At 39.6% G+C, this 24,330-nt stretch overlaps 2 protein-coding genes across 2 annotated transcripts in view; both read left to right on the forward strand.

The window, feature by feature from the left end:
- Positions 1–1,348: 1,348 nt before the first annotated feature.
- Positions 1,349–10,355, forward strand: hmgcs1 (3-hydroxy-3-methylglutaryl-CoA synthase 1 (soluble)). Its single transcript, XM_044096750.1, is given in 11 exon segments — positions 1,349–1,393; positions 1,395–1,540; positions 2,523–2,971; positions 3,466–3,591; positions 5,174–5,338; positions 6,167–6,335; positions 6,934–7,104; positions 7,349–7,455; positions 7,543–7,668; positions 7,974–8,131; positions 8,523–10,355. Coding segments are annotated over 11 exon segments (1,725 nt in total). The 5' UTR covers positions 1,349–1,363; the 3' UTR covers positions 8,601–10,355.
- A 1,859-nt stretch (positions 10,356–12,214) lies between these two features.
- tln1 (talin 1) overlaps positions 12,215–24,330 on the forward strand; it is a 70,251-nt gene continuing 58,135 nt past the window's right edge. Inside the window, exon 1 of the mRNA XM_044144503.1 lies at positions 12,215–12,399. The gene's annotated coding sequence lies outside the window, so the exon portion shown is untranslated. The remainder of the gene's footprint in view (positions 12,400–24,330) is intronic.

A 24,330-nucleotide genomic window follows, 5' to 3' on the forward strand; every position in this document is an offset into this window, starting at 1 on the left:
TTATGTAGTCACAAAATATCATTCAAAAGTTAATGCTTTATGCTAAATTCTGTCTTGCAGCAAGAAAGTCCTTGACTCAAATTGCAGAATGAGTTCTTCATGTATGGAGTTTGCATTTTCTCCCAATACGGAGGTACGGCTACTGGTAGGTAGACGTACCTCCCCACATGGCTACCTACCACAGGTCAACTGAAAACTTTTACAAAGTATTATGCGTATGAATGGTGGTGTGTTTCTGTGTTACCCTGTGGTGGACTGGACACCTGTCCAGAATGCACCCCCTTTGTCCAGTGACCGCTGAAGACAGACAATCCTGTAAGGATGAGTGGGTTTTGAGTGGTGCCCAAAGTTGGCCTTGGAGGGCCGGCATCCTGCATGTTTTAGTTCTCTCCCTGGTTTAACACACCCGGATCAAATGATGGCTCATTGGAAGGCCTAAGAAGAACATTGACATGCTGAAAAGGTTGTTGGTGCCACCAGGGAGGGAACTAAAACATGCAGGGTGCCGGCCCTTAAGGCACCACTGGTTTAGATGATGACTGGATGGATATTTTATGCTGTGTTCTATGTGTTCATAGCTGCTTGTGTCATATAGGTTAAAGCAGAAAAACCCAGAAATTACTACTGAGCTTAATGGCTGCTGGTGTGTTTTAGAAAACTGTCAGCTCAAAGAGTCAGCTCTCAAGCACAGTTAGTTTATCTGTGACTTTGGGTTAAAAATGAGTAGACATGACTGTCTTTAACTGTACACCACTGTAGAAGAACAAATATTCATGAACTTTGGAAATATTCTTCAATTTTTCTCATTCTAATGAGCAAGGTTAAAATGATGAACAGATGGACAAGTGTTTCTCTACAGTCATTCCTGGGGCATTTCATTGTTGTCATTGGATAACACACAACTATGCTCAGCACCAGCAGACCGACAAAACTCCTGTTTTTGAACAGGTCACACTGCTAAAGATGGTATTCAAGTGTATTTAATCAGCAGCTCTAGGCTCCCTTTTAAATCCAGGAGTAACTGTTAGTTTTTCTCCTGGATGAAACCTTCTTTTCCGAGTTTAGGTAGACATTGTGGCTGAAATAGCTGACATTGTTATTGGCTGTGTTAATTAAATATGTTCTAAAGAAGCCGTAATAATAAGGAGCTGTAATGATCTACAAGGAAGAAAGGTCTGACTGAAACGTGCAAGTGCTGCCCACCAACACGTAGACAGCGCCACGAACTTCTCCTGCAATTTCATTGGGTTTTTTTCTCTCACCAGACATCGTACAAGCTCCACTATAGGACAGTTGTTACAGCTACAGCGAGTGCGTGGTTGGGAAGTGCCGAAGTGTGATTGGCCAGCTGTCTGTGGAGTTGATGGTGCGTGAGCCGTGGTTGGGTAGGAAACCGGGTGTCAGCGCCGTGTGGACGCTCCGTGGTCCTGTCATCAGTAAATATAAAGTCAGCTCTGGCTGGCCAGCTGAGTGCTGAGCAGCAAAGCGACAGCAGAGGTACTGAAACGTTTCCCTTCACGACAATTGACTTCACACGCAGGTGAGGAACTACTCTTAGACATTACAATCTCAAGTCTGTCTGTCAGAGCTTTGTGCGGCCGTTTTTTTTTTCTCCGTCACGTGCGGTTATTACTAATGAACAACACGTTTTTAAAGTATGTATCACGTGAGCTAGTGTAAGTTGGAGTTGAGGCATGAAGCTGGTCCGTCAATTATTGCGTTCCGGCAAGCAACACGCTAGAAAACCATTCACGGAGTCACTCTAATGTACTTAGCCAGTTCGTTTTCGGTGATAATAAATATATGTTACATTGCGATGCATGTCTGGCACATTTATGTTAACGTGTTTTTTCTTATATTGGATTTGTTATTGATCAGTCAGTGACCTTTAGTAACCGGCTTAGCTTCCAGGAAATCCTGTTGCCCTTTCACCCACTTTATTCCCGGTGTCCTCAACTGGGCTTCAAAACCTCCAGTTCTTCTGACTGCGTAGCTTCATGTAAGAACAGGTATGTCTGTGTTCAGCTGTCAGTGAGCAGACAGAACAGCTCCAGCATGACGCTAACTAGCGGAGCTAATAGCTTTGTAATTACCGCTTTATGAACTGCAGAGCAGGAGACAAAGTCGCTATCTTGGTTGTTGGTGTGAAGTAATTATTAAACTTGATTGATCTCAGCAGCAGAGATAATTGTGGCTGCATCAGCAGCTTACATGCTCTGTGTATTTCTAACCCTGCCTTTTTGCTAACAGTGTTGGAAGAGCAACTGTGCTGTTTCCCTGAAACCCAATCAAAACAGAACCGTAGTATGTAGAACTACAGTGTGTGTGAGCAGTTGGTGAGCCTAAGGAGGATGTACTCTGACCTACTGAACAGTGTCGGTTTTACTTCTGTATGTGTTCATCTTCATTAACTCATTAGGCGTTGGTGGACAAATCCCAATTAACTGCCTGCTGACATTTTCATATTGGTCTGAGCATACTGCAGTAATGCTCATCATAAAATCCCTCCATCACATGTTTAGGATGCCAGGATCAGCCTCCAATAACTGCTTAGGACCCTGGCCCAAAGATGTGGGAATCATCGCCATGGAGCTGTACTTCCCATCCCAGTATGTAGACCAGGCTGAGCTGGAGGAGTTCGATGGCGTGGCAGCTGGGAAGTACACAGTGGGACTGGGACAAGCTCGAATGGGTTTCTGCTCAGACCGCGAGGACATCAACTCTCTGTGCCTCACCGTGGTCCAGAGGCTAATGGAGAGAAATAGCCTGTCCTACGACTGCATTGGCCGGCTGGAGGTTGGCACAGAGACCATCATCGACAAGTCAAAATCCGTCAAGACAGTCCTGATGCAGCTGTTTGAGGATTCTGGCAATACAGATGTGGAGGGGATTGACACTACAAATGCTTGTTACGGTGGAACAGCTGCACTCTTCAATGCTGTTAATTGGGTGGAGTCCAGCTCATGGGATGGTAGGTAAAAATGTCCCCCATCCTAAACAGTATTTTTGCATTTCTATTAAATTGTTGTGGTGAACTAGCTGTGTTCTAGCAAAGGAAACAGAGAGGGTGTGAGCAGCGTGTACACAACATTGCTAAGACCATCCTACTGGCTCTCATTGGTTGTTTCTGACAGAGCTGTATATTTGTTCCTTTGACCGCAGGTCCATAAGGAGAAGGCAGAGGAGTTTGATTTTTTTCCCCACAGATTATCTGTCATGACGTGGTGACAGTTTTAACAAACAAAAAAAAAAGCAACCTTTTTTTTTTCTAAAAGTTACATACTGTTGCTTTAACTGAAGAGGCTCATACTAGGATGCCATTGTGGGTTTCTATGTACACACCTCCATACATTTGAATTCTTGACTGTTATTAAATGGCATAAAGGATGAACCAGCAGTATGGTTAAAGTTCTACTCATCAATCACCTTTGCTATTTTTCTCCTGCTTACGTTTTCTCTCTGCAGGACGCTATGCTTTGGTTGTTGCCGGGGACATCGCCGTTTACGCCACAGGAAGTGCTCGCCCTACAGGGGGTGCTGGTGCAGTGGCCATGCTCATTGGGCCTAATGCTGCTTTGACCTTTGAAAGAGGTCAGTTCATTAATGAATTAATCTGATATTGACGAAGAGTTTCTCACAGAATGATTTTGTTCCAGGTCCCTGAAGGTTGAATCATCTTTTGTGCTCTGATTGTTCATCCTGTTCCTAGTTTCCTGAAACCTGCATGATTATATGAATCAGAATCTCTGTGGGAAAACTTCCCAACAGTTGGGTCTTATCTATAGGACTGTGTATCAGTGGGAAGAGTAGTCCTCTGGAAGTTTGAAAGCTTAGGTTAGATTACTGCTTCCTTTTGTCACATGTTGACGTTCCCCAGGGCTAGACACTTAACCCTAAGTTGCCTACCCATTTGTGTATGAATGTGAGTTCAACCTGGTGAATCTGGCTCTAGCATAAAGTGCTCTGAGTGGTCAGTATGATTAGAAAAATAGGAGTCAATTTGTTCAAATGAGGAATTAGGTCATCATGTTTAAATAACACTTGCTGGGTGCCTTAAGGTACAATTTTAGGTCTCAAATTACATATATTATATGTTAATAATATATGTAAAGTCACAAATGTATTACAATTTATTTATGCTGACAATACCATTATTGTTTGTTCTGGCAATGAACTAAATATTTTATTACAGGATTTTACAGCTGAATTGGGAAGGTTGAAACTGTGGTTTGATAATAATATTCATTTTCTGAATGTTTGTAAAACTAACTTCATATTGTTTGGGAAAAGACCTACACTACCAGAAATGCAAGTAGAAGAAAGCATTGACAACATTAGGCTGAAAGGCTGTTTGAAACTATGTTTTTCTTGGTGATAATTAACCAAGCAGTAGTTGGAAACCTCCTAAATTACTTTAGGGGAAAACCAGTATTGGTATGCTAAGGAAAATAAGACATACAGTTATACATCAGATGTTTTATACAGCTCTCTTTTGCTACCTTACTTGTCATACTATGTAGAGACTCTGCTACATAAATATAGAACTAACTTCCAACCTCTTCATATTCTGCAAAAAAGCCATAAGAACCGTAGACTGCTTATAATTAAACCACCACACTAAGACCTTGTTTAGTCAGTGGGAAGTAGTCAAGTTTGCTGAGCTTGTAAAATGTAAGACTTCAGAATTATACAAAGAGCAAAAAATAACATGCACCCTAAAATATTCAGAAATTTTTAAGGAAATTGATTTGAGATATGAGCTTCCATGGAAATTGAACTTAAAACAACCAAGCATACTGCATTAAAAAGTATGTGTATCTCTTTTAAGCTGTGGAATAGTTTGCCAGAAGATCTTAAACTGGGTAAAAACTTAACACAGTTTAAAAGGCAGTTAATACATAGAATGATTGAAAGCTATGAAGGCACTTAAATAATTGAAATCTGATTGAAATCTTTATGATGGCGATTGACATTTTTAATCTTTCTGTTTTTTTCTGCTTCTTTTTTTCTTCTTGTTTGATTTAATTGTTGATTCTCTGTATCTTTGATAATATTTGTTACTCTAAAGACTAAACCTATGAAAGGTGAAAATGTTTTATTGCTACGAACTAAGCTGTTGTGGTAACAAATCTTTGGGGAAATGTGATTATAAAAATTTGTTTCTATCTTGGAGGTCTGCGGGGAACCCACATGCAGCACGCATATGACTTCTACAAGCCTGACATGGTGTCAGAGTACCCTGTAGTGGACGGCAAGCTGTCAGTCGAATGCTACCTGAGTGCCTTGGACCGCTGCTACTCTGTGTACCGCAATAAGATCCATGCACAGTGGCAAAGAGGTGGGTCCAAGCTGAGGAGAACTGTTCACATCTTCAGCTTCCAAAGTGGCTCATTGATTCACTTATATATATATATATATATATATATATATATATATATATATATATATATATATATATATATATATATATATATATATATAACATGCAAAGGACAGATGAATTCCAATAATTACCAATCTAATAATGAAGATGTGGCTGCAGCAATCAGAAATTAAGAGTTGGAGATGCTGTGGTGGCACTGGGGTAAAGCACAATGCACGTAAGAGGCTCTAGGCCTTGACACAGATGTCACAGGTTCGATTCCCAGCCTGATGAACCTTGCCATGTCTTACCCCTCTCTCATGACCTACTTTCCTGTTCAGCCACTCTCAGAGCCAATAAAACCTTAAAAAAAGAAATTAAAAGAGCAACAGATTGAACTAGAGGTAATGTTAGGTACAGAGACACTGTACTATAAATAAAACCTCTGACATCTTCAGACCCCACAAAACGGTGCGGGAATTACAGGAGTTTCAACACAGGTGATCTGTGTTGTAAATTATTTCATTAGCCTAATTGGGAATAGTGATAAGTAGTTAGAGTACTGAATACTTGCCTGCTTCCGAAGTGGCTCATTGAAGGCAACATGTGCAGTAGAGGGGATGTTGATGCAGCATGATGTCGATTGATAATCCCTCTATAAAGTCTGAAGTATGAAGCTAACAATGAATGGTTGTCATGACAGCATATAGACACGACATATTAGCTGTTTATCTGCAGGATATGACTGTTGATAAAAAGCTTCTTGTTGGAGAAAGTATTTGAATCCTTGCGTTTTTCTAACAGAGGGTTCCGACAAGCATTTCAGCCTGGACGACTTTGACTTTTTAGTCTTCCACTCTCCCTACTGCAAGCTTGTCCAGAAGTCTGTGGCTCGACTGATGTTGAATGACTTTCTGAAGCACCCCAGTCCCGACACAGAGGCGGGACCTTTCGCTGGATTCGATGCCTTCAGGTACTTGCAGAGGACAGCAGTTCGGCTTCTGGTTCTTTCTAATAAAGTTCTTCACCCCAAAGGGGCTCTTGAATGGATAGAATCCAGTGAAACTGTGGCCCGGTGTTGTTCTAGAAAATGAGTGAAGCACGTAAGAGCGTTTAACTGGAGTCAATGTGAATATCAGTTTTTTTAAATATCTAAATACATCTAAAAGCTTGAGTGATGATTCAGTGTGTTTGAATTGGAATCAAACATACTGAACCTAATGGAATCTAAAATAATCTTAATGTAATCAGAAGTTGTTGCTGAAATCAGAAGGAAGTTGTGTTCCAGTGGGAATACATCAGCTACATTCAAGCCTAATGGATGTATTCCATACTTCCTTCGAATAGAAGTACAGCACAGTCTTTCAGAAACGTCTTGTGTAGAAATCCCAGAAATAAATTATTCTCTTTACAGGTGTCTCCTGTAGATTGGTGGCTTATTTAGTTTTTTAAACTACTAATACAATATTTTAAGGAAAACATTCTGACAAAAAAAACATAATTTGCTGAAACAAAAATTCTTGCAGATTCATTTGGTCATGGAGAATTAATCCTGTATGTCTGCTTGGCAGAGACGTGAAGCCAGAGGAAACGTACTTTGACAGGGACGTGGAGAAGGCCTTTATGAAGGCCAGCGCTCAGCTGTTTGAGACCAAGACCAAGGCGTCGCTGCTGCTGTCCAGTCAGAATGGAAACATGTACACACCCTCTGTGTATGGCTGCCTGGCTTCACTAATAGCACAGTATGTATGCCTTACTTCCTGCTTCCCGACTGACTCCAGTCAACAATGCTCTGAAAAACACAATATCTCTTCTAAACAAATATGTCACATTAATGTGTGACTTAATGTAGTGGGTTGGATGTCTGTATGAATATGCTTAAAGTTATTTAGATTATTGGAGGGAACTGAAGCTTTATGGTGGAACTGACCCATAAAGCTTCAGGTAATGGTTGTCATGACAACCTCTCTTGTTTCTGTGTTACAGACACACAGCATCTCAGCTGGCAGGGCAGAGGGTGGGCTTGTTCTCCTATGGGTCAGGGTTTGCTGCAACCTTGTATTCTCTCAGGGTCACTCAGGACCATACGCCTGGTGAGTTCAGGCTCACCTCTATGTGACCTCCATATGACCTATGGGTGTCACACAACAGCAGAAACTGATGGGTGTGTGTCATGGTAGGGTCTGCACTGGACAAGCTTGTCTCCAGTCTGAGCGACCTGAGGGTCAGACTGGACTCCAGGAGAAAAATGTCACCTGCAGCTTTTTCTGAAATCATGAAGCTGAGAGAGGAGACTCACCACCTGGGTATGTTCCTGCTTTAGCTGCTGCTACTGTCACTTCTGTAAGGGTAGGAAGCTTTTCAACATGGAAATATAATTTTGTCCATTCTACTCATTTTAGTCTAGATTTAAAAGAACTCAGTGTTTTGGCTGTTTTGCAGTTTCCTGGAAGTTCATTGCAGATTTGTGGTGCATAGAAAAATTGTTCAGTTTTGGGCAGTTAGCTTCCTGTGTGCCAAGAAGAAATCCTTGTTAGATTGAGGCAGCTTTGCAACCTATAACACCAGGCATATCTGAATAGAGCTCTTCTCTTCTTGTTCACTTCTCCAGCTAGCTACATCCCTCGAAGCTCTGTGGAGGATCTGTTCCCGGGGACGTGGTACCTGACCCGAGTGGATGACAAACACCGCAGGGAGTACGCCCGCAGAGCCCTGGATGACGAGCTGAGGGCAGAGCCAGAGCTGGTCCGCAGCGCCTCAGCCTCTGAGGTACTGTTCCAATGAGCAGAATCTTTCCAGAACCAAGTGTAGTAATTCCCTCTACCAGAACCAGGACCACATCTAGTCAAAGCAGGTAGAATGGACCCTGCTGTGGAGTGAGCAGGACTTCTTTTATTGACCCTGATCTAAAGGGTCAGCAGGAGAATGCCAAACATTTCTGTCCGGCTGATTGTCTTCAGAAGTTTATTTCCATCATCTCTTCAGTTCATCTTCTCTGTAAACTTGTAAATTTCTGACTGGCGTTCAATATTGAGACCCCATCACCCATTCTAAATGTCAGTGTTTGACAGTTTCTAGTGAAACACATTAATAAGATGAATGAATCAGAGAGAGGAAGAGCAGGTCCTGATGCTGCTGCTGGTCTGCTTTGTCTCCCCAGCACATCCCCAGTCCAGTCAAGAAAATGCCTCGCATGCCTACAGCCGTGGCTGGCCCCGGGGCCACCAGCAACAACTGACCTCGACTGTGTCCCCTCCCACATGGCCGGGCCCAGCAGAGTAGAACTGGACAAACAGACAATAGCTGGGCCCAGCTGGACGGCCAGGAGGGCCGGGGGTCTTGATGGGGACCATCAGGAGTTCTGCCTTCCACCTACCACCAAGCCCTGCTTTTCAAAGTCATACATTTCTTTTTATTATTTGTTTTTTCAATATTTAGATTCTTCGGCGGTTACTGTTTTTCAAAGTCCATTTTCGAATGTATTTTTAGTTCTGCATTGGTGCAGAATTGATGGTTCCATTTGGGAGGAGAACAGACATATCATGCTGCCAACACTCAGTCAACACCATTAAAGAAATCAAATTATTTATGCTACAGCTGAGTAGAAAAACAAAGGGAGCATAGTGAAAGATGTTGCCTTGGTGAAACAACAGGTGATGCAGCTTATCTTATTCACTCTGTTCTGTGAATTCAGGATGTTTTTTTTACTGTTAAAATTGTGCTGTTTCTAATATTCTGGCCTCCATCTGGTGAGGTTTGGAGCAAAACACCAGGAAGCTCTTTCTCTCTCTCTCTCTCTCTTTCTCTCGCTCTCTTTCTGTCTCTCTCTCGCTCTCTAATATATAAGACATCATTCGTCAGTCCTTGGCTTTTATTTAAACTCTTGTTGGCAAAGGTAGCCATGACACCTGAAGACCTGAGTGTGATGCTGCATGGCAGTGACACTGCTGTTAATGTTGACCTAGCATGGTTTCTTCCAAAAACACAAGGAGCACCAATCAGATCAGTATAGGAACGTCATTGGCCTCAGCATCTTTATTTCCGACTTGATAACTTTTCTAATTGGACGTTAGAGCTGTAAGTTTCTGCAAAGTTTTACCATAATGTTTAAAAGTGTCATTGACATTGTCAGTAAGGCCTGCTCTGCAATACAGTGCTGCACTGCTGGCAGCAAAGTAGCAACAGCAGGTTGGGGTCTAGCTTCTCAACAACCTTTCAGTTAATTTACTGGGTCTATTTAGTAAAGCGGCTAATTTTACTATGATGGACCAATAGAGCTGTGGGTTGACATGTTAAAAGTTTAGTCTTTGTTTTATGTAAAATCTATTTGATGCTCCCCAGCCGTCACAGATCTCTGTGCCACAAAGAACCTCAGACTGCTCCCTCTGCTGGACCAGAAGAAGTATCACAGCATCATATGTCAGTTTAACCACATTTTTGCTCTCGTAATTGACCAGATGCTAACTAAACAGAAAACTTTGGTTGGTGATGCACAAGAACAGGAGAGTCACATGAACCCAGCAGGACTGAGCAGTTGATGCTTTGTCTGTCTGTCTGTCAGCTGCTGCAGCTAACAAAACAAACGGATGTGGAGACAGCCTTGGAACATGGTGCAGTAGGTGGTGGCTCCGGCTCATGGCAGCTTGGATACTTGATATTATAATGACTTTCTTTTAGAGAAGCCTTACAATAAGCACCTGGAAAGTGCAAACTGTACATATAAAGATTTGCATTCAATAATGTACAGATCTATTCTTTTAAACTGTAAAGACAGTTGGTTGAGCTGTACCAGCTTCAGTGGTGTCCTGCATTATGGTGTGCTCTTGCTGCCTGGCTCAAAGGTCACATGACCCTTTCCAGTGTTGATGGTTGTACAGCACGAATTATGATTATTTATGTCATGTAGATATGAATGTATTAATGTTCCACCAGATTCATTAAAACAGAGACTTGTATACACATGTAGAGTGGGAATAAATGAGGATGGAACGTGTGTCTCTATGGTTTGTTTATTTCAAGAGAATGTTCACATTACATTTTCACTGCAGAATATTACCTTCCATTAATGAGTTTATACCAGCTGGAATTCTCACACTTCCTGCTGCCATGCAACAAATGTCCACAAGTAAGACACTTTGCAGCTAAATAAATTTCAGTCATGTGTAAAAAGAATAATGAAAATCTGTCTACACACTGGAAGCAAGACAAGTCAACGCATAATGAAGGAATGTACTGTTCTAAGAATTACAATTTCATAAATACTGTCATTCATAAAGTTGAACTTTTTTTTTCATTCATGAAGCAATGTACTTTGCACAATCTTCTTTAGAGGTTCTAGAACAGCCTGCAGAACAGATTCTTGTTGAGGTACCATGACATCCTGCCTTATTTGGCTCCTTAAATAAGGCAGGACCTCTTCCAAAACACTGGTACCTTCTCTTGGGTCAGGCTAAAGTTGAAAAGGTGCTTCAGAATCCCTGAAGACACAGGCCATTAGTACCTGAGGCTGACACCATCTGAACCTGCAGCTATGTTCAGTCTTTGCACATTTCACAACTTCTGGAGTCTGACAGAAGAATAGAGATGCCACCAGCTTCTTCTGATTTGGCTGAAGACAATGGAACTCCTACCAACCTCAACAAGCATCTTCAATGAACAAGATGTTTGTGCAGCAAAAAAAAGTGCTGTTTTGGCTGTGAAGATATTAATAAAAGTTTAAAGGTCAAAAGATCAACCAGCCCCCCACTTTTATGAAATCAAGTAAATTGGGTTTCAGTTAACTCAGCTATGTTTGTGCTGGTCTTTATATTCTCAACAAAAATAGAAGATGTTAAAGGTAACAATGTAATTGGAGAAGGAGCTGACACTGAAAAGTTTACAACAGCATTTAGATTTTAATTAACCTCTAGCTTTGTAAAAACTGAATTGGCAAACTGAAATTACCAAGTTATATAGTTGGAAGTTAAATCTGATTAAGGTAAGTTGTGTGAGGCATCTTGTGATATAAGAGGAAATTTAAATTCTATGCTGGTTTTAAAAGGGAACCAAATTAAGCAAAGCTAAATTTTCAGCTCTTGGTTAAGCTCAAGAGTTTCTGTTGAATTTTGGTCCTAACCATAAAGAACCAGTCCAGTCTTAACAAATCATAACAAATGCATGGACTATTTATTATTTTTTATCCGTTATTCAACCGTTATTTCAAATGTTGGCAATAATTGACACATCCTGGTGACAGATAACACCAAGGTTAGTGGAAGCCAAGTTTATTCCTTCCAGAGTGATGAACTAAGCAGTTTGTGTTCAAATTTTGTATTTCAAAAACGGGAACTTCTGTCTAGTTTAAAAGCGGCAAGTTGTTCAGGCTTCTAATGACTTCATTAAAACACCTGAACTGCTACCCGGAAAAAAGATAATTAATTTTTTTGTTAGTAGACTAGCTGTCACTTCTCTTCCTGCACAGTAAACGGAACAGGAAGCGAATAACGGGCAGCTGCATCTACTCCGGGAGTGATCTCTTTGGGAGTGATCCAAAAATATAAGTCTGGGTTGGGGGCAGGGATTAATGTCACATTGTGTGTTGGTCCTCGCGCTGTTAACTGTCTCGCGCCACATCCTCATCAGTTCTTCTAATTAGTACAAGATCGAATGTCTTCGGGAGTATGTCAAAAGTCAATGTCTGTTATCATAAGCATCAGTCAGAGTGCAGTCCTGCGCGAGGACGACCTGCATTTGGTTAATGCAACAACGTATAGTTCTATCAAGGAAATAGCTGCTCATTAGTGGTTTACTAATAAGCTAACATGAGTAGAACAATCTGGGCAGGAAAAAACACCGCCCTCTGTACGTAGACAAGCAGGGTGGAGTTTCAGGCAACGGCACCCCAGTTCGGAACGGATAGGGAGGGGAGAGAAAAGTCGCTTTGGGCCTTTCCCCTGGTTTAAAACTTTATTCTGTTGGGAAACTGTTAGAAAAAAACTTTTACGGACGTGACTTCATCGCTCGAAGAGCCGTCGACGGGACAGCAGTGAGGCGCTCAGGTCAGAAGGAATGTTTCTAACCTTCAAAAGTTTCCAGACTTGGTGCAAGACGTTTTTGACGTCACCAGAAAGCTGTAGCTGCAAAACTTTAGCCATCTAAAGCAGACGCACCTGCGGCGTTCTCAGACAACGCTAGATATCGCGTTTTAAAATCCACAGGTTCGGTTACACAATCAGGAAACGGCTCCGAATCGCGCCCGCCACATAGACGCGAGCCCTCCGCTCCACCATCACCAGTTTACACACACACACACGCACTCTGCTAAAGGTGTTGGTCTGTATTATAGTGGAACATACTGTTTGCGTTTTCAGCCTGTTACTGTGGCATGTTGCTCAAGATGTTTGTGTATATTTCAGTCTTGGCTGTTCTGAAACTGTGAGTCTGTGAAAGTTCCGTATTTCAAAGACGGTCTTGCCTTTGAGACCGCCCATCCACTCTTCTCTCACTGCGCCTTTTATGACCTACAGCACAAGTTCAGCTCCTAACTCATTGTGTAGGCAGCTCAGCTCAGCTCAGCTCTCAGATTGTTGGGCGTGTTTAACCAGGCACAGCACGACAGAAATGTAGCCTCCGGCCGTGAATTCTTCTTCCACTCAGATCAAGAGAAACAAACTGACGGAATCTGAATTCAGATTTTTGCTTTCTAGTAATTAGGTGTAATGGGTTGCAAGTCGAGTTTATCTAAAGATTAGTCTGGTGTAGAAGTTTTATGGAGTACCTTCGCCATTTATATTAAGTGTTTAGTTGTTTTTTAATTTATTTTGAAATAACCTGCATTCCAAGCAGGAACTTTGGCTAATGTTTCTCTCTTAAATAAATCACTAACAATGCTATTGAAAGTCTTACTTTCAGACAAAGAGTGCCACAGATTTAAAACGGTGCCAAACAAATCAGTATGTGATTTGTTTTAGAACACTTGTTCTAAGCGTCCCTTGGTTTCTTTGATTTTCAAACACAGAGTCACAGATGATGTGATTTCTATACTTTATTGAAAGTTCATGTGGAATTATTACAATTCTTTCTCTCTCTGACTCAGGTTTGTACCCACAAATAAAAATGTTTGGCCATTTAACACCATATGGGGCCCAGGATGAAGTTATAAAACAATTGACATACCAAATGTGTTTTACAAATTTTAGGTTAAAAACCACCACTAGGATGTCTTTTAGAATATCTGCTTTTAACAAATGGGTGTTCCAGATGACATTTAGTCTCTTGTACATGTGTTTTTACAAAGCTTGCAATATAACAGCACTGAGAAGAAAGCTTACAGCATTTTAACAGTGGCTGCTTTTGAACAGCAGAATACTGGTCTTCATGGTATCCTGCTTTACTGTACCTAATTTTACAGATCATTTCCATAGATTTTTTTTTCCCTCTTCTGCTCTTGCTGCTGTACCACCCTGAAAATTTAACTCCAACATTGTTTTCAGTACAGGTTGTCAGTTTTTAGATGCTGTCAACCTAATCCAGTGTTTCTCATTTCTAGACCTTCGCCTCCCCCTCTCTGCTTTGCATATTTTAAATGTGTTTCTGTTCCATAACAGCTGATTCAAATGATTGTATGACCTCTTCTGTAGCCATCAAGTGAAGCAGAGGCTTGTTAGTCACCCACAAATTCAAGCCAGGTGTGTGTCAGAAGGGAAACACTTAAAGCAGTGGTGCCCAAAGTCGGTCCTCGAGGGCCGTCATCCAGTATGTTTTAGTTCCCTCCCTGGTAGTAGTAACAACCTTTTCAGCATGTCAATGTTCTTCCTAGGCCTTCTAAAGAGCCATCATTTAATCCAGGTGCGTTAAACCCTTCTGACACGCATCTGGCTTGAATTTGTGGGTGATCAACAAAAAGCGTATAAGGCAGGGGGGCGTGAGGACCTGAATTGAGAAACACTAGCCTAAATAACTGTATAATCTTAATAAAAGTATGGAGCCAATTGTCCTCAGTTAGTGGAGCTTTGGATTCCACAGCATTACTGTTCAGATACAGCAGCAGAAGACCGATGGTGCCAAGTCAGTGGTGCCCAAAATCTGTCCTGGAGGGCCGGCATCCTGCATGTTTTAGTTCCCTCCCTGGTGGTACCAACAACCTCTTCAGCAGGTCAATGTTCTTCTTAGGCCTCTAACAAGCCATCATTTGATCCAGGGAGAGAACTAAAACTTGCAGGACCAACTTTGGACACGCCTGTGCTAAGTAAACTGTTGATTCACGTTTCAAACAGATGATGATTAGAATGCACTAGAAGGGGAAGCACTCCTATCTGACTGCTTTTTCCTGTGGTAATGGGGAGGCTAAAAACCTAAAAAAGAGTGGCATTGTATAAAAATTAGCAATAATTTTCAATATTGTGAGTTAGGTCACAACTTAAGAAAATCATATAGACTAAAACCTAAACTGAAACAATGTAGAAGCTCAGTTTAATAGATCCACAGAATCATCACACAGTCATGGACTGCTCAGAGACACTCAGCAGACTAGTAAACATTAAAACCTCTCCAACTAAAGACATATCTAGGGAATGACTGCAGCTGCTCTAGCTGCTAAGATTATGTGTATATGTTTTCATTATGCAAATTCTGTTATGAGATGTTAATTTGGGGTCCTCCTCTGAGAGGAGCAGTCCACCGTGAGCCAGTGTATTTTTGTATTTTAAAAATATTACAAGTTGTCAATAAATTTGAAACTATGATTTAATAAATTGCATTACTGGAAGATATTATTGACAATATTTAAAAACCAATTATATTCTTAAAAAAGGCATAAAAAGTATACAATAAATAAATCTAAAATCAAATAATATAAAATAAATAAAACTCTTTTATGCATGAGGCCCCTGGTCTGTCTACATGATTAAAATGTTTTTTATGTGCTGAGCTTATGGCACTGCTTGAGTGTGTCATGTATCGGCAATGTAGAAGACTGTTTCTTTAAATTGAAAAACTTAAGGACATTTGCAGAGTGAAGGAAAAAGTCCGAGTTTGAAAAGTTGGTACCGTAAATGTGATTACAGAGGAGCTACTAGCAACATTACTGTCAGCACTGGACTTACAGTTTCACACCAGTTAAGGAAACCTGCTTTTCATTCCAGTCTGTTACACAGGATGGCGTGTTGGTATTACTAAGCCATATTTGGCTACAACAAGAAATCCTGCTACTACTCCAGCATAAGAAACAATTTTTTTAAGAGCAAACTGATTCTCAACCCTCATCAAATACCTGGCTAGTTCAGTCTGACTGAGGAGACGCCTTGCTTTGTTTGGATCATATAAAACCATCTTCAGGTGGGATTTAATACAGTAATAAACAATCTTGCTTCAGGAATTTACTCGCTGTTAATTAGGAATTCAGTTAGACATTTGAGTTCGACTTGATTTTGACATAATTTTACAAGTTTGTGTTGAAATATAAATCTAGTCCTCTGGCATGTATGCAGAGGACACATACCACCTCAGGACAAAATTAGCAGTTCTGTTTTAGGGCTGATGTTAAAAGGTGGTCCTAATGCACATCTTCAATGTTACCTTCTACACAAGCACTGTCTTATCATTAGGACTATCTTGTACTGGACTGAGAATCTATAGCAGTGTGGGTCTACGTTTCTTTTCTTTTAAATCCCAGTTCAGGTCTACAAGACAGATCACACAGTTTCTTGTTTTACTACAAAAGCATGTCTTAGTACCATCTGTATAATCTGTAATCTCTCTTTTTTTTTTTTTAAACAGTCTGACTTTTTGAAACTGTTCACTGTCTCCACCTGTATCATTAAGATTTGGAATCACTACAAATTCAGTGACTCAATGCACTGAATTTGCTGGGGTACATTCACACAGGGAGGACCTCCCTGCTATGCAAACCTGACACATAATTTCCTCTTCATATCCAGTTCTATATGAAATGTAGAAGAATGTATTTTATGTGCCTTGAATTAAATTTTTTTTGTAATTCGGCGCTGACTTGTTTTTGAAGTGGTTGTTCCAAACTGGAATAAAAAAAGGCAGATAATACTGTGTGTGCAACTCAACCTTCTCAGTTTAACACATCTCCAGATATGGAATACAAATATGTTACATGAGCACTTGATTCATCTGGTCAAGGTATGTGCGTGTTTTGAAAACATGCTACAATTGCAGCATCATATAGTACATTGGCATAACAGCTACTTTGGATTCAAAGTGTCTTGACACTCTTGTTCACACAGTGACATGGCTACATTTTATTATTGTCTGTGGCTCTACTGGCCTTTATTGGATTGACCAGAAAGCAGGTTCTGAGAGAGGGGGAAGAGTTGCTGCAAAGGTCACTAGGCCAGGACTCGAACCCATGAGAGCCACATAGAGGACTAAAGCCTGCATACATGGGTCATGCTTTACCCCTGTGCCACCACTGTGTCCAACATGCATTCAAATTGCTGTAGTTGCACTTTAATTGCATGCTCCAACATTAAGGAGATGGTGCATTCATAAGGGAGTAATACTCAGAAAAGAGTAGGCTTCAACTTTTCTATAGCAACTAACTTGATAAGCTCCAGGTTTCAGTCTAGCTTTATAAAAAGAAAAAGCACTTATAGAACATTTTTAGGTCGATACTAATATTAAGCTTTATTTGAAGTAGCCTGCCCAGTTGTTAACAAAGTGAATTCCAACAGCATTTTAAGTCTTTCTATTCTTTAGTCTGTTTGCTTTTTCTGTTGCATACAGACACCAGGAGTATAAAAACACCAGGGGTAGAATGAGATTCACTGACTTGCAGAGAGAAACATCTAATGCGAATTGAAGAAATCGGAGATCAAAACACTAACCTTCCTATCCCAAGAACACATCATCTGGGCAGAAACATTTACAAATGCTGCTCTAGGTTGAATGAAATTTCACAAGAAACTTCATTCTTGTTTAAAAAGAATAAAATGTCTTGGCCAGAAGGAATTTGTTGTTGCCACTTTGTTCTTAAAAGAACAAATTTCTCTGTTCTTGTGGAAAAATGTTTTGACCTTGAATCAAACTGAAGATTGAATTGGCTCTTTTGGGAGTTTTTTTTGGGGGGTAAGACACAACAAACTGCCACTCTCTACTGAGACCTTGCATAAAATATTCTGTTTTGTTGGATTTAGATTGTTGTTGAACAGCACCAGCCTGCAATAAATCTGAGACTAATTTGACACGGTTAGAACTTGTTTACTTTGCAAAAAGTTTGGTGATTTCTGTAAACTAGTTTTATTTGGGGATAAACTGGACTGAAACTGGGATTAATTGGTATTCTCCATTAAATGTTATTCTGAATGTTCACAGGCCATGGAATACAACGCAAGCACTAAATAGAGACAGACTGCCCGGCCCTTTGTTTTTGTAGGCTTAGCTAAGGCTAAAAGCGTTACAAACATGTTATCTTCTCTCTGCCACAGGACCTCTGTCTTTATATTTTTTTGTTGCTTTTGGATTGATGACAACCCAAAACCATCTACTGGTGACATATGCATGCGTCTCTCCCTGTGTTTGTGTTTTCCTGCTGCTATTTCAGTGCATTCCATTGTTGAATTCCTCCTCATAGCAGCAGAACGCAGTCAAGCTGTTTTGACTAACAGCTGTGCTCCATCAGGCCTGAGTAGACACTGCTAATCCACCAGCAGTCTTCCAGAGGTTATCACCAAGAGTAGCTCAAATTAAATTAATAAAAAAATATTATTGGAAGGTGATGGCATGGTACCAGACGTGGTGTTGATCATGACCTGTTCTGTTTTTTTCTTGACATGTGTCTGTTCCTTCTGTCTGTGTTCAGCAGAACATTCTTGTGTCCAGAATGGGGGATTCAACAAAACTGGACATATCAACAAAAAATGTTAAAGTCATAATGTCTATTTAAGAAAAGACAGAAAAGCAATAATTACTTTTTGTGGGTGTGACATAATTTGCAAAATATACAATTATTTATTACCATGATCGCCATGAAAACTAAAAACATGTAAACTGTAGCAGCTCCCCAGCTCTTGATTTACTCAGCGCAGTCTTGACGGGTGATTTTCAGGGTTATTTTCTTTTGATGCAGATCAATCATGATCATCACAGTCACCTCAGTCATCTTGAAAACTAAAACATACGCAAACATTAGAATACAAACCATAGACTTACAATACAAACAACAAAACAAAATGTACCTTGCTTCTTTCACCAGGGAACGTTAAGCATTTTTTTCTTTGTGCCAAACACATTTTCCTGACAGCTGTTTAAGCCATTTATTGGTACAACTAATGCTGCCAGCTTTTACAAGGCCTGCCCTCATTGGCTAGGGCAGCCTGTGAGATACATACAAGATAAACAAATATCACAAAGTACAAATACCGTTAAACAAAATATAAACCACCAACAGTGTTGATCAAAACAAACATCCGTAAACAATCTGCAACATTCATAATTTAGAAAATTCTCCTTCAATAATTTACAAATTAAAATAATTTACACAATTTATTTCAAATAATTTACTATCCATTATACAAACATTAAAATATGAAACATGGGCTTACAATGCCGCAAAACAAAACGTACCTCGCTACTTTCACCAGGAAAATTTGTCTGTTTATACAAACATTTGAATCTTGCTGACAGTTATTTTCCAGCCATTCACTGGTACAACTGACAGCTGACAGCTTTTCTAAGGACTGCCCTTATTGGCTATGGCATCTGACGTGGAACGAAATAAACATAGAAAACTACATATTGAGGGTCAGGGGGGATGTCCTGCCCCAAGTGGAGGAGTTGAAGTATCTTGGGATCTTTTTCACGAATGAGGGAAGAAGGGAGCGGGAGATTGACTGGCGCAGCGTCTGCCGTGAAGTGGATGCTGTACTGGTCCATCGCCGTGAAGAGAGAGCTGAGCCAAAAAGCGAAGTTCTCGATTTACCGGTCAGTCTACGTTCCCACCCTCATCTATGGTCATGAGTTTTGGGTCATGACCGAAAGAACGAGATTGCGGATACAAGCGGCCAAAATGGATTTTCTCCGTAGGGAGTCTGGGTTCTCCCTTAGAGATAGGGTGAGAAGCTCAGTCATCCGGGAGGGACTCAGAGTAGAGCCGCTGCTCCTTCACATCGAGAGGAGTCAGTTAAGGTGGCTCTGCATCTGGTCAAGATGCCTCCTGGACGCCTCCGTGGTGAGGTGTTCCGGGCACAACCCACCAAGAGGAGGACCTGGGGAAGACCCAGGACACGCTGGAAGGACTATGTCTCTCAGCTGGCCTGGGAACACCTTGGGATCCAACCGGAAGAGCTGGAAGAAGTGACTGGGGAGAGGGAAGTCTGGGCCTCCCTTCTGAAGCTGCTATACCCCCACGACCCGACCCCGGATAAGCGGAAGAAGATGGATGGATGGATGAATTACATATACTACTAAATCAAACAAAATATAAACGACCAACAGTATTAATCAAAACAAACATCTATAAACAATCTGTAAAATTTGGAAATTCATTTTAAATAATTTACACAATTTATTTCAAATAATTTACTATCCATTGCAAACAGTCTTTTTGAGTTTTTAACATGGATTTGACATCGGAGTGAAACTAGCCTGTCCATTTAACTTTTTTTAAAAAAAAGGCAGAGAACTGTCAAAATAAAGAGAGATTTGCTTTGACTGATTGTGGTGCTACCTGCTAACAGCACCACTTTGCCCTGCTTGCATTATGTTGCAGCAGCAAGTCAACAAGTGCTGGTAGAGCCCACAAGCCACACAAGATGTGCACCTAGAATTCACACTGAAACAGTATTCAGCTCAACTAGTTTTGGTTTTACTGGTGCCATGTTGTCCTCTTACCCAACAGTGAAGGCAAGGGTAAAGTGTCTGTGGTAAGCAAGAAATGAAGAACAGTCCTATCAGAGCTGTGGAGTGCCTCTTCATAGAAAATAATGACTTAGTCTGTTTGCTGTTTTTCTTTTGACCAATACTAAAAATATAGCCACCAGCTTTCAGACTTGATATGGAACGTATCATAGAATTTAAGTGACACCTCAGACTTAGTTTGGAATCCTGGATTACTTCTAGAGAATGGAACCTTATAAAAGATATATTTGTGTGTTTCGAATTAAACAGAATTAACTATTTAAATTTGTTGTAATCTTTATTTACCAGACAATAGAAATCAAATAACTTTCAGCATAGTTCCCAACTAGCTTGATTGTGTTTAATAAAGAAAATGGAATCATGTGCTGAGTGTAGAAGAAACAAAGCTGCGGTGTTTCATGTACATTTTTTTTGCTTAATCACTTTTTAGTTATAAACCACGAGCACGGAGTATCAAGGCTGATGTTCATAGAACCTGTGAGGTGAACTTTAAAAAGAGAATTCAAATAACTCTGAGCAAACAAGTGCAGTGAAAATGGCTCACTCCAAAGAATGAAAAACATGTCAGAACAATGCTGCAGTTTGAGCTCCACAAGACTGAAACACACTGTTCTTCCCATACTGGTATTTTATACACTTCTAGATTTTACTCTTAAATGAAGTCAAAGCAAATGGTTTTTATATTTCACTAACTTCATGGCATTTTATAATCTACCTATCAATCTTTTAAAAACAAACTTTCACTGTGTTTGTAAAATAAAGAGCCTCATATTATTTCAACATAAGTAAAAAACTTTCTTTTTTTTAAAAAAAACCCCCAAAAAACAACAACTTATTGCATCAAAGTTCAAAATACATTTTGTTACTATATTCAGAAGAAAAGGATTGTCTTATGTTGTCACTCTTTTGCCTGAACATACAGGGAATTGTATGAGATTGTCATACAATTCCCTGCGCAGCCAGTACTTTTAGGAAATTCCTTTAGTGTTGCAATCAGCCTCTTGGCAGCTCCCCTTACCAGCTTCTGTTTGATTATTCCATGAGTTTTAGATAAATGTTCAGTTTTTGGAAATCCTGGCTTCAGCTAAAGGATGAAAATGTTAGTAAAATTAACTTTATTCCAGGTTAATCAGATTCACTGTAATTGGCAAATTACAGTGAATCTGTAATTCACTGTATTATCAATTTTTGTCATGTACCAACTTGACAATTTTTATCAGTTTGTCAGAATGAGTTGTAAAGCACAGTACATGCACAATAAAGTCCAATGTATAATTTAAATGACTGATGCACTGTCATTTCTTTATGCAATGTTGGATCTCCATAGATTTTCATTTCAAAAGGGCACTTTTACTTCTTTGTTGCTAAAAGACCCTGAACACTTTGACCTAAAAGAATAGAATCCATTGTAGAGCAGGAAGATGCTTGGCATGTAGATTCTATGCATCACAAAAATGCATAATGCAAACTGCATTATAATTAATGCAGTTTGCTGTAGAAGAGAAGTTTTAGAAATAACCATGTTTTTTGTGGGCAGTTGTACTGTCATTCACCATATCATGGCCAGAGCTGAAGCACAAGATAGAGACACCACTGTGTGACATTTGAGTGTCGGAAATAGAGCGGATGTTTGGTTCAGGGTGACAACTGGCTGCTGGAGCTTCACTATGGAAGAAGTTTAGAGCTTTTGAAGCTGCAAAGTCATTATTGATAGCCTGCTGCTATAGATATATTAACCACAAAGAGGTTACTGTCATGCATACTTTTGACTAACATTTCTATTTTCTGGTTTATTCAAATTTTCAAACATCTAATAAAAATTTGATTATATTTATTCACTTGCTTTTTTTCAGAATACTCAGTTGATGAAGGCTGCACTTCCTCATTCCTCAGTAACTACAGTAATTACTGTTGTGACCCTGCACTTCCTCTGGGTGGACTGAGAGATATTAACAGCACAATTTCAAAAGTCTCCAGACTTTGTGTAATTTGGACAAATTTCCTGTTTGCTTTGATTAATTGTACAGGAAGAGCAGTAGGTTTGAAGAACCTTGTTGTAAATCTTGTATTTAAACAAGGTTTAAATATAGTCATAAATAGGCTTTTGGAATAGTGAACTTTTCTTTTATTTTCCTTTAGTCAAACTAGCTCTGTCCAGACAGGATTCCATACTCCCAGCTGATTCATAGCTGGGAGTATACGGATGTCTGAAATGCCCTTTTATGGTATTTTTGGGCCTTTAAAAAACAGGAAGAGGCATTGGGTCATCTGATCTCAAAAGAAACATGTCATTTGAGAGCTATGGAAGTCCAGGTTTGTCTCATTGCAACAGCAACACTTGCACCAATATTTAAAATGCCTAAATTACAGAGAAAATATCCAGTATAGACAAACAAGTAAACTGATGTGACTGAGCTAGAACAAATACATATTTTGCAACAAGTGTCAGTAGCTTTGTAGGAGTAAAGTCTCTGGTTTCATATGAACATGTTTTCTTTGGGTGAAGTTTGCCAATATGGACGACCACAACTTACATAATTAAAAATAAGAGCAGAAATATGTATACATTTTTTATCCTTTTCCTTTATAAATGTGTTTTCATCAAGAAATGTTTATATTTCTTGATAACCAGGCATTCTGTATGAGCATCCACATGGAACTCCACAGATTATGCTCATTAATAGACTATTTTAAAACTAAGGAAGCTGGCTGGGCTCCCACATAAATAGCTTGACTATAATTTCCAGCAAAATCAGATGTTTCATTCCTAGTATTACTAAAGAAAGAGCAGAATGGTAGCTAACAATCAGTTATACTTATTTGCATAAGTCTATGGATTAAACTCAAAATAACTATAAATGAAAAGCAGCTAGCATTATTATAACTATATAAAAACAATACTAGTCTAGCAGCAAGATGAACTATTTGAGCTTTTCTATGTTGATTAAGGCAAGTTATTGATTTTTGTTTAAATCTTGTATATTACGGTAATACTATGAAACTCCAATATTTTTATTTCATTATTGAAATGTAATAATATTGTAGTACTGCTAGTACCCAGAGAGAGGCCAAGACATTATTTTGCAAGTCACTAGTTAGACGCAAATTACTACACTCTGGAGTTAAGTAAAAAGTTTTAATGTAAGGTCTTAGCCAGGTCATTTCAGAATAACCTTTATTGGTCAAGTTTGTGTGAAATTTGACTTTTGTTTTACATGCTCACATCATACACATGTTAAGTATAAATATGAAAACCTGGGTTTCCTCCAGAAATAAGGTACCATGACCACCTTGTTACACCTGGTGGTTGGGGGGACTGAGGAGGTCCGCAGGCAACTCACTGTGTTTTTGTATGAAAAGATGTTAAGTTAACAAGAAATGTAAAATATTACTGGGCAATTATATTACTGGAAGACCATACTGACGATTCCCAAACGCACAACTATAGCATATTAAAAACAACAAATAAAAAATAAGACTAAAATAAATATCAGTTATTTGCACTTTTGAAATATCCAAATCATCAATCAGTCAGTGGATCTAAAAACATGATGCAATGCTGGAACTGGCCCAAGGAAAACAGGAACTAAGCAGTGGCCCCATAAATGCTAACATTTTAATACAGACCACAGATATAGAAATTTAACATTTATTTATTTCGCATATCATTGCTGTTAGATTTGATTTAATGGTTTGAAGACAGGAAAATTGAAAGATTAGAAATTGTTGAATATTAAAAAATTTTTAAGAGCTAGCATTTTATTTTATTTTTTTTGGAAACGTTTATAGAACAGTCTTCATAACAAAACAATCTGAAGATCGTTAGATTACCACAGCTACATTCTGATGCTTTAAGTTTGAGCTTTGTTTGTTCACAAATGAATCTCAGGAAACTACAATTATCACTGATTACTTTTAAGGTTGGCCAATTAAACTAGTCCCCCTCTACCAGAATTTACTAAATCAGTCTTCAGATGCTGTTAGTGGGGTTGATGTTCCTAGCAGGAAGAAGGACCCCTAAATCAAACTTTGCACAAGGCCTCATGCAACCTTGGACCTGCCCCGGATTCAGAGGGACCGACTGGAGATTTAATTTATGTGGCTTT

Source organism: Gambusia affinis, linkage group LG17 (assembly GCF_019740435.1).
Source record: "Gambusia affinis linkage group LG17, SWU_Gaff_1.0, whole genome shotgun sequence".
Taxonomy (NCBI): domain Eukaryota; kingdom Metazoa; phylum Chordata; class Actinopteri; order Cyprinodontiformes; family Poeciliidae; genus Gambusia; species Gambusia affinis.